Raw genomic sequence first — 12,056 nt, 5'->3', positions numbered from 1 at the left:
AGGGGATCCAGTACTCAGCACTCGTCTTCTTTTTGGAGAAATTGCTCCATTTCTTGGTAGGCTGTCGTCTTTATCTAGCAGTCCTTCAGAAATGGTTTGTGAGAATTACATTCTGTGAGTTCTTGCATTTAAAAATCTTCATCTTTAAAGTCTACTAACTTCAGTGGTAATTTTCTGTATTAGTTTTTCCTGAGACATGGTATATACCCTTTCTGTCTGTAAAATTTCTTTTATTTCAGGAAAGTTGTCTTAGTGATATTTTTGAAAATGTTTTCTATTTCATATATGCAGTTCCTTCAGGAATATCAGTTATGCCAATGTTTGATCTCCTTCACCTACCTTTCATATCTGTTTTCCCTATAATCTTTTTATACTCTTAGTATGTTCCAATTTCATTTTTTCCCACTTCTCGCAGACTTTTCTCTATGATCCTTATTTTTTTCAAATTGTGTCACTTCTTCATTAGTTATCTCCCGTATGACTTTTCATTTCTGTGATGGATTTTTTTTTCCTTTTCTACTTATTTCCTATTTCCTAGGTCTAACACACTATTTTTTATTTCCTTTTGTGAAATTTATTTATTTTGTATGCACTTGGATCTTTGCTTTGAGCTCTTCTTTAGTGGTGATATTTTCATAAATTTTTGAGCTCTTGCTAATATCTTTGGTCAAGATAGTCATTTCTGTGTCTGTATACTTATAATGTATGTTTTCTCCTTCTGCCATTTCCCTTGCTTGTTCTTTTCTTCCTTTTTACATGCAGTATTTTTTTAATGGAACACCTCCCCACCTTCCCCCTCACCCCCCGCATCTTTAAATAATGTGTTCTTAGATTTTAGCATTATAGTTTTTAAGTTGAATATTATAAAATGCCGTTTGTTCAGGTGTTTAAACCCTCCATTAACAAGCATAAGATGATCATTTTTGGCCACTCCAGTCTCACCAAGTAGGAGTAGGATGGGCACTGTGTTTTAAGTCTGCTTCACAAAGACTGTTACTGAGACTCCTACCCACATATTAGAATGTGTTTCTTTTCATATTAGTTTAATTCTCTAATAAGCTCTATATGATCTACTTTGTTGTTTATACTTCTTCCGAAAACTGTGTATGCTGTTGGATTATATGTATGGTTAATTATTTTACATGTTTTTTTAATACTGTAGGAAATTGTGAAATTGTGTTTTATAGGTAAAAAATGGTCAAATATATTGGTAATTTCATATGGATCAACATAATATATGATTAACCTCTTTATATCATTACTTGCCATTCTTGAACCCTTACTTCTGAGTCATCTCTCAATTGACTCGAATTGCACATAGTTCTGAAAGTAGGAAGTATATTTCATGCCTTGTTAATAAATCAGTTGGGATTCTTGGAGTCTTAGCCTTGAATTCAGAGGAATCACAACTGTCCTCAGAGGTACTAAAGTCTCTCAAATGTAGAAGTGAGTATTACTGTGAGTGAGTCTTAAGTATGACAGTGAAAGGCCCAACCCCTCCCTTGCATTCTTGGTCCCCAGACGGTGTGCACAACTCTAGAATAATAAAAGCAACGTTATATCCCAACTTCATAAGATGTTACCTCCCGATTTAGCCCGCCAGTACGCTATACATCATTCTAATCAGTGAATTCAGTGGGCTTCTCTACTTCTGTAAGGTGAAATTCTTGATTACAAACAGTACTGAGTGAGGTAACGCAATAGCTTAAACAGTATTTGGTAAATCTATGGATTATGGTGTTTATAAGCAAGGTGGGTAGAACAAATGAAGACAGTAAACCCAAACCCAGAATTAGTGTTTCTTTTAATGGAGAAAGATTGCTGTCCTCTCCATCATAGAAGAGCTCAGTGAACTAAATCTGCTATCAGCTGGTTGGTGGGTCCTCCTGCCGTGGTTCTGTATCGGGGCAGAGTTGGTTGCTGCTGCTGGGCAGCTGGCATTCTGTAAGGGTTGGTTAGCATTAGTGAGAGGAAGCTCATGCGGTGGAGCTCATTTCCTGTTACCAGGTACTTTGTTCTTATGCCCATTGAGCAAGCACTGCAGTGCCTGGGGAAGGGGCTTGGTTGACATTCTCAAGGTCATCTTGCCTCCACAGTGGGAGTGTTTTGCTGACCATTCTCATGGAACACAAATAATCGTACTCTGGGCCCATTACAGTTGACCCGTTTCTCCATGTCTGTTCCCCAGATGTCTTTGTCACCAATCCTCCAATCTTTCTTCTTTTAGGTCCCTATCCATCTGGTTAAACATGTAGCCTCTGCCCATCAGGCCATCTTTCCTCAGCCAAAGTAGACCATGGATATATTCCTTGAAGTTCTGCCTGCAGGGAGGAAGTTTCTGCTCTACTGTCTTTTCACAGACCACCACTTAGGATGGATATGCTATCATAGTCCGTTTATGACTTGTGACAATGAAAGGTCAGTTAGAACTAGGCATCCAAGGTACTCAGACCTTTCTGCATCTTCCTATATCTTGTGTTTCCTAATCTTGTATTTCTATGTATATACATATATGAGATATATATATATATATATATATATATATATATATATGGTTTGGTTCTCTTGAGTCTTACTCCTTCTGATTAGTACTCCTACTTTTCATGTAGGAGACTTAGTAAGACTGAATTCAACAATACAGTGACTTATCACCCTTGGATTTTAATTAATTTATTTATTTTTTGGGTTTTTTTAGTTTTATTTATTTATTTATTATACAGCAGGTTGTTATTAGTTATCTGTTTTATACATATTAGTGTATATATGTCAATCCCAACCTCCCAATTCATCCCACCACCACCACCACCACCCACCCTGCCACTTTCCCCCCTTGGTGCCCATACATTTGTTCTCTACATCTGTGTCTCTATTTCTGCCTTGCAAACTAGTTCATCTGTACCATTTTGCTAGATTTCACATATATGCGTTAATATACGATATTTGTTTTTCTCCTTCTGGCTTACGTCACTTTGTATGACAGTTTCTAGGTCCATCCATGTCTCTACAAATGACCCAATTTCATCCCTTTTTATGGCTGAGTAATATTCCATTGTATATTTGTACCACATCTTCTTTATCCATTCATCTGCCGATGGGCATTTAGGTTGCTTCCATGAGCTGGCTATTGTAAATAGTGCTGCAGTGAACATTGGGGTGCATGTGTTTTTTTGAATTATGGTTTTCTCTGGGTATATGCCCAGTAGTGGGATTGCTGGGCCATATGGTAATTCTATTTTTAGTTTTTTAAGGACCCTCCATACTGTTCTCCATAGTGGCTGTATCAATTTACATTCCCACCAACAGTGCAAGAGGGTTCCCTTTTCTCCACACCCTCTCCAGCATTTGTTGTTTGTAGGTTTTCTGATGATGCCCATTCAAACCGGTGTGAGGTGATACCTCATTGTAGTTTTGATTTGCATTTTTCTAATCATTAGTGATGTTGAGCAGCTTTTCATGTGCTTCTTGGCCATCTGTATGTCTTCTTTGGAGAAATGTCTATTTAGGTCTTCTGCCCATTTTTGGATTGGGTTTTTTTTTTTTTAATATTGAGCTGCATGAGCTGTTTATATATTTTGGACATTAATCCTTTGTCCGTTGATTTGTTTGCAAATATTTTCTCTCATTCTGAGGGTTGTCTTTTCATCTTGCTTGTAGTTTCCTTTGCTGTGCAAAAGCTTTTAAGTTTCATTAGGTCCTGTTTGTTTATTTTTATTTCCATTACTCTAGGAGGTGGATCAAAAAAGATCTTGCTGTGGTTTATGTCAAAGAGTGTTCCTCCTATGTTTTCCTCTAAGAGTTTTATACTGTCCGGTCTTACATTTAGGTCTGTAATCCATTTTCAGTTTATTTTTGTGTATGGTGTGTGTTAGGGAGTGTTCTAATTTCATTCTTTTACATGTAGCTGTCCAGTTTCCCCAGCACCACTTATTGAAGAGACTGTCTTTTCTCCATTGTATATCTTTGCCTCCTTTGTCATAGATTAGTTGACCATAGGTATGTGGGTTTATCTCTGGCTTTCTCTCCTGTACCATTGATCTGTATTTCTGTTTTTGTGCCAGTACCACATTGTCTTGATTACTGTAGCTTTGTAGTATAGTCTGAAGTCAGGGAGTCTGATTCCTCCAACTCCGTTTTTTTTTTCCCTCAAGACTGCTTTGGCTATTTAGGGTCTTTTGTGTCTCCATACAAATTTTAAGATATTTGTTCTAGTTCTGGGAAAAAAGGCCACTGGTAATTTGATAGGGATTGCATTGAATCTGTAGATTGCTTTGGGTAGTATAGTCATTTTCACAGTATTGATTCTTCCAATCCAAGAACAGTGTATATCTCTCCAATTGTTTGTGTCATCTTTGATTTCTTTCATCAGTGTCTTAAAGTTTTCTGAGTGCAGGTCTTTTACCTCCTTAGGTAGGTTTATTCCTAGGTATTTTATTCTTTTTGTTGCAATGGTGAATGGGATTGTTTCCTTAATTTCTCTTTCTGGTCTTTTGTTGTTAGTGTATAGGAGTGCAAGAGATTTCTGTGCATTAATTTTGTATCCTGCAACTTTACCAGATTCATTGATTAGCTCTTGTAGTTTTCTGGTGGCATCTTTAGGATTCTCTATGTATGGTATCATGTCATGTGCAAACAGTGACAGTTTTACTTCTTCTTTTCCAATTTGTATTGCTTTTATTTCTTTTTCCTCTCTGATTTCCATGGCTAGGACTTCCAAAACTATGTTGAATAATTGTGGCACATAATAATTGTGGACATCCTTGTCTTGTTCCTGATCATAGAGGAAATGCTTTCAGTTTTTCACCATTGAGAATGATGTTTGCTGTGGGTTTGTCTTATATGGTCTTTATTATGTTGAAGTAGGTTCCCTCTATGCCCACTTTCTGTAGAGTTTTTATCATAAATGGGTGTTCAGTTTTGTCAAAAGCTTTTTCTGCATCTATTGAGATGATCATATGGTTTTTAGTCTTCAGTTTGTTAATATGGTGTATCACATTGATTGATTTGCGTATACTGAAGAATCCTTGCATCCCTGGGATAAATCTCACTTGATCATAGTGTATGATCCTGTTAATGTGTTGTTGGATTCTGTTTGCTAGTATTTTGTTGAGGATTTTTGCATCTATACTCATCAGTGATATTGGTCTGTAATTTTCTTTTTTTGTAGTATCTCTGTCTGTTTTGATATCAGGGTGATGGTGGCCTCGTGGAATGAGTTTGGGAGGGTTCCTTCCTCTGCAATTTTTTGGAAGAGTTTGAGAAGGATGGGTGTTAGCTCTTCTCTAAATGTTTGATAGAATTCGCCTGTGAAGCCTTCTGGTCCTGGACTTTTGTTTGTTGTAGGATTTTTAATCACAGTTTCAATTTCATTACTTGTTATTGGTCTGTTCATATTTTCTGTTTCTTCCTGGTTCAGTCTTGGAAGCTTATACCTTTCTAAGAATGTCCATTTCTTCCAGATTGTCCATTTTTTTGGCATAGAGTTGCTTGTAGTAGTCTCTTAGGATGCTTTTTATTTCTGTGGTGTCTGTTGTAACTTCTTCTTTTTCATTTCTAATTTTATTGATTTGAGTCCTCTCCCTCTTTTTCTTGATGAGTCTGGCTAAAGATTTATCAATTTTGTTTATCTTCTCAAAGAACCAGCTTTTAGTTTTATTGATCTTTGTTATTGTTTTCTTTGTTTCTGTTTCATTTATTTCTGCTCTGACCTTATGATTTCTTTCCTTCTACTAACTTTGGGTTTTGTTTGTTCTTCTTTCTCTAGTTCCGTTAGGTGTAAGGTTAGATTGTTTGAGATTTTTCTTGTTTCTTGAGGTAGGATTATATTGCTATAAACTTCCCTCTTAGTACTGCTTTTGCTGTATCCCATAGGTTTTGGATCGTCATGTTTTCATTGTCATTTGTCTCTAGGTAGTTTTTGATTTCCTCTTTGATTTCTTCAGTGATCTCTTGGTTATTTAGTAACCTGTTGTTTACTCTCCATGTGTTTGTGTTTTTTATGTTTTTTTTCCCCTGTAATTGATTTCTAATCTCATAGCGTTGTGGCTGAAAAAGATGCTTGATATGATTTCAGTCTTCTTAAATTTACCGAGGCTTGATTTGTGACCCAAGATGTGATCTATCCTGGAGAATGTTCCGTATGCACTTGAGAAGAAAGTGTAATCTGCTGTTTTTAGATGGAATATCCTATAAGTGTCAGTTAAATCTTTCTGGTCTGTTGTGTCATTTCAAGCTTGTGTTTCCTTATTAATTTTCTGTTAGGATGATCTGTCCATTGGTGTAAGTGAGGTGTTAAAGTCCCCCACTATTTTTATGTTACTGTCAGTTTCCTCTTTTATAGCTGTTAGCAGTTGCCTTATGTGTTGAGGTGCTCCTATGTTGGGTGCATATATATTTATAATTGTTATATCTTCTTCTTGGATTGATCCCTTGATCATTATGTAGTGTCCTTCCTTGTCTCTTGTAACAGTCTTTGTTTTAAAGTCTATTTTATCTGATATGAGGATTGCTACTCCAGCTTTCTTTTGATTTCCATTTGCATGTAATATGTTTTTCCATCCCCTCGCTTTCAGTCTGTATGTGTCCCTAGGTCTAAAGTGGGTCTCCTGTAGACAGCATATATATGGGTCTTGTTTTTGTATCCATTCAGTGAGCCTGTGTCTTTTGATTGGAGCACTTAATCCATTCACGTTTAAGGTAATTATTGATATATATGTTCCTATTACCATTTTCTTAATTGTTATGGGTTTATTTTGTAGGTCCTTTACTTCTCTTGTGTTTCCCACTTAGAGATGTTCCTTTAGCATTTGTTGTAGAGCTGGTTTGGTGGTACTAAATTCTCTTAGCTTTTGCTTGTCTGTAAAGCTTTTGATTTGTCCATCGAATCTGAATGAGATCCTTGCCAGGTAGAGTAATCTTGGTTGTAGGTTCTTCCCTTTCATCACTTTAAATATATCATGCCACTCCCTTCTGGCCTGAAGAGTTTCTGCTGAGAAATCTGCTGTTAACTTTATGGGAGTTCCTTTGTATGTTATTTGTTGTTTTTCCCTTGTTGCTTTCAGTAATTTTTCTTTGTCTTTAATTTTTGTCAGTTTGATTACTATGTGTCTCGGCGTGTTTCTCCTTCGGTTTATCCTGCCTGCGACTCTCTGTGCTTCCTGGACTTGGGTGGCTCTTTCCTTTCCCATGTTAGGGAAGTTTTCAACTATAATCTCTTCAGATATTTTCTCAGGTCCTCTCTCTCTCTCTTCTCCTTCTGGGATCCCTGTAATGTGAATGTGTTTAATGTTGTCCCAGAGGTGTCTTAGGCTTTCTTCATTTCTTTTCATTCTTTTTTCTTTCTTCTGTTCTGTGGCAGTGAATTCCACCATTCTGTCTTCCAGGTCACTTATCCGTTCTTCTGCCTCAGTTATTCTGCTATTGATTTCTTCTAGTGTGTTTTTCATTTCAGTTACTGTATTGTTCATCTCTGTTTGTTTGTTCTTTAATTCTCCTAGGTGTTTGTTCTTTAATTCTTCTAGGTCTTTGTTAAACATTTCTTACATCTTCTCGATATTTGCCTCCATTCTTTTTCCAAGGTCCTGTATCATCATATCTGTCATTATTATGACTTCTTTTTCTGGAAGGTTGCCTATCTCCACTTGATTTAGTTGTTTTTCTGGGGTTTTATCTTGTTCGTTCATCTGGTACATAGTCGTCTGCCTTTTCATTTTGTCTTTCTTTCTGTGAATGTGGTTTTCGTTCCACAGGCTGCAGAATTGTAGTACTTCTTGCTTCTGCTATCTGTCCCCTGGTGGATGAGGCTATCTGAGAGGCTTGTGCAAGCTTCCTGATGGGAGGGACTGGTGGTGGGTCTTCTCTCAACATTCTTATTCAGCATCACATTGGAACACCTGCTAGTGTTGGTCGGTCTCCTGCAGAGGCGGGGGGTGGCTGTGGCTCAGCGTGGGGACAAGGACACTGGAAGCCAGATTTTTATTTTTGTTTATTTATTTTGTTGCCATCTTAGCCTGGCAGCTGCAATAGAGTCAAAATAATTTTTTGATATGCATAGGAGGTCACTGAGTTTCCACCTTAGCCTGGAATCAAGACTTTAGAGGTTGAGCATGTAATTCTTTTGTTTCCACCCTCTTTTCAGGTTCTCCAGGTCTCTCACTGTTTCTGTGATCTCTTTGGTATCTTTCCAATAAATTACTTTTCCATCTGGAGTTAGTTTCTCATGCTTACAACCAAGAACCCAGACAAACCCATTAGTTTTAGGAGATGGATGTAGAGAATAGAACCTCAGGAACCTGTGAGAATAATTGTTTAGATGGGCTGGAGGTAACTCAGGTCCCATTAATTTTCAAAATATTAATTTCCAAAATGTCCTTCAAACTTCAGAGGTGACAACAGGTTCCCCAAATCCTCAACAGGAACTGCATTCTAGTGAACACAGGTCATAATGTTGTCAATTTGAAAATTAATGAGACCTGAGTCTTTAACTGTCTAGATTCTTGATTGCAAACAGGAGAAACCAACTGTGGTTGGAAGAGGAATTTTTAGAAGGGTACTGAAGGGCTCTTAGAAACAGTAAGAGTCTTGAATGTCCTGAGAAAGTTATGGGTAGGAACAAAGGCCAGTCTGGAAAGCCAAGAACAAGAAGTTCAATCATAGTCTTTTATCAGGATTAGTTTGGCCACAGTCATACAGCGTGCTGGCTTTCACACTAGTTTCACAGTGTACTAGTTTTTGTAGAGTTAGAGGAGTCTTCTATAAAGAGATGCCAGGCATTAAGTAGGAGGCTTCTGTAATGGGAATTGTAGTCCTTTGGTCCACTTACATGCAATGTGGAAGTCTTCATTTCTGATTTGTATGCCTTTCCTTTCTTTTTCTTGCTTTATGGTTCTCACTAGGACTTCCAATACCATGTTTAATACTATTTGTGAGAGTGAACACCCTTGTCTTCCTGATCTGGAGGAGAGCATTTAGTCTTTCACTATTAAGTTGAGGACCTTCCTGTTCATTACTCATTTGCTGAGTGTTTTGATCATGAATAGATGTTGAATTTTGTTAAATGCTTTTTTGCTTCTATTGAGATAATTGTATGTGTTTTTTCATTGTTTGCTAATTGATGAATTAAATTGATTAATTTTTGAATGTCAGACAGATCTTGAATTACTTGGTCTTGAATGTTGTATTATCGTTTTACGTATTGCTGAATTCTGTTTGCTAATATTTCATAAGAATTTTAAGTCTGTTTTTCATGAGGGATATTGATCTCATGAATCCTTTGTCTGGTTTTGGTATCAGGGTAATGCTGGCTTCATAAAACTAGTTAGGAAGTGTTCTGTCCTATTCTGCATTCTGAAAGAGTTTCTATGGCATTAGTATTAATTCTTCCTTGAAGACTTAGTAGCATTCTCCAGTGAAACCATCTGGGCCTGAATTTTTCTTTGTGGGAACATTTTAAACTATGAATTCAGTTTCTTTAGCAGATAAAGGAATATTTAAGTATTGGTATCTGCTTGAGGAGTCTTAGGCAGTGTATGTCTTTCAAGGAGTTTACCCATTTCATCCAAGATGTTGAATTTGTTGGCCTAAAGTCATTCATAATTCCCTTATTATTCTTTTAATACTCATAGGATCTATAAAAATGTTCTCTCATTCCTGATATTGGTAACTTCTTCCTTATTTTTCTTGATCAGCCTCACCAGAAGCTTACCTATTTTATTATCTTTTCAAAGAATCAGCTTTTGATTTTATTAGTTTTCTTTATTGTTTCTTCATTTTCTATTCATTGATTCTTATTTCTTTATTATTTCCTTCCTTCTGCTTACCTGGGATCTAATTTGCTTCTCTTTTTTCAGTTTTTTAAGGTAGAAGTTTAGGTCACTGACACATTTCTTCTTTTCTAATATGAGCATTTAATGCTGTAAATTTCCCTCAAAGCACTGCTTTAGCTGCTTCTCACAAACATTGTTATGTTGTGTTTTATTCAGGTCAAAATATTTTCTAATTCTCTTTTTACTTCTTCTTTAATCCATTGGTTGGTTAATTTTCATATATTTGTGGATCTTCCAGATAGCTTTCTGTTATTTTTTTCCCATGTATTTTTGCTATCTTTGGCTTTTTGATGTGCTTTCTGGGAGATCACCACCTACGTTTGAGGAGAAGGCACTGGCCTGAGCCACCATTGTATGTGAAATGCCTACAGGCCACCTGGAGCCCACAGGTCAACCTACAGGCTGCCTTGAGCCTGTGCTGGTGGGCAGGTGTATGTGTCAACAGTGGGCTGGTCTCTCTTGGCTGGCATATGAGAAATGGGGCCAGCCGTTCTGTCACCACTGCCATGTTCCAGTAGTGAGGCTGAAAATGGGAATTTGTTAAAAGTCTGCATGTAAGGCAACCACATCCCCAGTCCCACTCCACCACTGTGTACGTAAGAACTCTAGTAGCCAGGCATCTACCCTTATGTAGGAAACAGAATCTTCTTCAAAGAAATTGAATGGCCCCAGAGAAGACCCTAATGCCAGAGCTAAACTGCTTGCAGGAATTACTGAGGGTGGATTCCTGGATCACGCTGGTGGATAAGTAGACCTATACAATGGAGGAGGTAGCCTTCTCTGGTCTCCCCAGCACCCTCAACAAAGGCGGCTGTTTTGAGACTTATGTCACGTTTCCTTATTGACTATCTGTATTCAGCACTTAACTTTAGACTTGTGGTCTGTATGTGGCATGCCAATACTTAGAAGAATCGAGAATTATCTATTTTGATATATGTGTAGATGTCCCACAGATAAAAGAGTGAGATCAGCCCTCTAAAAGATGGAATCCTACTCATAGCATCAGGACTGTCCTATTAAATGCACTCTTACTTTTAATGGACCAGTACCTTAAAATGCGAATGGTCGTTTGCTGGGTGACTGGATTAAAGATAATTTAAATTTTCTTCTTGGTATATTTCTTTCTTTTCTAACGTCTCTAGAGTGAACATATATTACTTTTGTGTTCAGATAAAATATTTTAAAACATTAAGGGAAAAATTAGTAGAATTGTGAAATAAATAAAAACATGAGATCTAATCTAGTAAGCATGATGTAAGGTATAGGCACTGTGAAACTAATGATTTAACAGCAAACTGGGTTGATCAGAATTGTCTCTAAAGGTGTTTACAAGAGAAATAATTGACAAAAGTTTTTAATTCTCCATGAATAACAACTTCCACAGTCCTAAGAAGGGCTGTCTGGCCCTACTCCCTCGGTCAGAATTCCTGAGGAAAGGTAAAATTATACTGTAGTCATGGCGTTAACAGGACAAGAGTATCCTCATCTCTTCTGCTTGCCCCCCTCCCCGTTCACTGATGATGGTGTTCCTTCTGGGGGAGGGGCAGGAGGTTTCAAAGACTTTACTACTACCCTCATTTTTAGAGAGGAAATGGATCACCTATGTTTCATTACTCACTAACATGCTTATTCCTGTCTGTCCTGTCCACAGGCAGCTGGCTAAGAGTCTTGGGCAGGCTGGTGAGATCGAGCCTGAAACAGAAGGGATACTAACAGAGTATGGAGTGGATTTCTCTGATTTCTCTTCAGAAGTTTTAGAATGTCTCCCTCAAGACCTGCCTTGGACAATTCCACCAGAGGAATTCAGCAAGAGAAGAGATTTAAGGTAAATATCTGAAACTCGTAAAGAATATCATGTTTCTTAGTATGAGTGTGTTTTGTGTTTGGTAACTGCAATCATTGTTGCTTTTGTTGTGGTCATCCATTTACAATGCTTGGTGTCAGTTTATTTATCTCTTGTAAAAATAAAATACAGTGTGTGTGTGTGTGTGTGTGTGTGTGTGTGTGTGTGTGAAAAAGGTAACTGAGGTGATGGATGTAAAAGTATCCTTCTTCTGGTAATCATTTCAAAAAATGAATGTGTCAAATCAAAAAAAAAAAAAGCACATCATGTTTCTATCTTTCTGCCTTCTAACTTAACTCTCCTATGAGCTGGCCTCAGATATTCCCATCTTTCCACCAACATTCAAGTTCCGTACAATTGGGAACTAAGTGCTCTGTACCGGAGGTTGGCCA

At 37.4% G+C, this 12,056-nt stretch overlaps 1 protein-coding gene across 14 annotated transcripts in view; it reads left to right on the top strand.

Moving 5' to 3' along the window:
- The window catches only part of DIS3L2 (DIS3 like 3'-5' exoribonuclease 2), a 373,385-nt gene that overhangs the window by 173,342 nt on the left and 187,987 nt on the right, over positions 1–12,056 (top strand). For 13 of the 14 annotated variants that reach the window (XR_003435198.1, XR_003435217.1, XM_027118351.1 and 10 more), the window contains one exon: positions 11,473–11,646. Coding sequence is in view for 11 of the 14 variants with exons in the window: in XM_027118351.1 (XP_026974152.1) it covers positions 11,473–11,646 (174 nt within the window). In the remaining 3 variants the exon portion in view is untranslated. Of the gene's footprint in view, positions 1–11,472; positions 11,647–12,056 lie in introns of those variants that run through there. The other variant, XR_003435218.1, reaches the window with a different exon arrangement.

The sequence above is a fragment of the Aethalodelphis obliquidens genome, unplaced genomic scaffold (assembly GCF_003676395.1).
Source record: "Aethalodelphis obliquidens isolate GAN/ISIS:26980383/991018 unplaced genomic scaffold, ASM367639v1 scaffold2, whole genome shotgun sequence".
In the NCBI taxonomy this organism is placed as follows: Eukaryota; Metazoa; Chordata; class Mammalia; order Artiodactyla; family Delphinidae; genus Aethalodelphis; species Aethalodelphis obliquidens.
The sequence above is the reverse complement of the archived record's forward strand: the minus strand, read 5'-3'. Positions and strand labels throughout refer to the sequence as shown.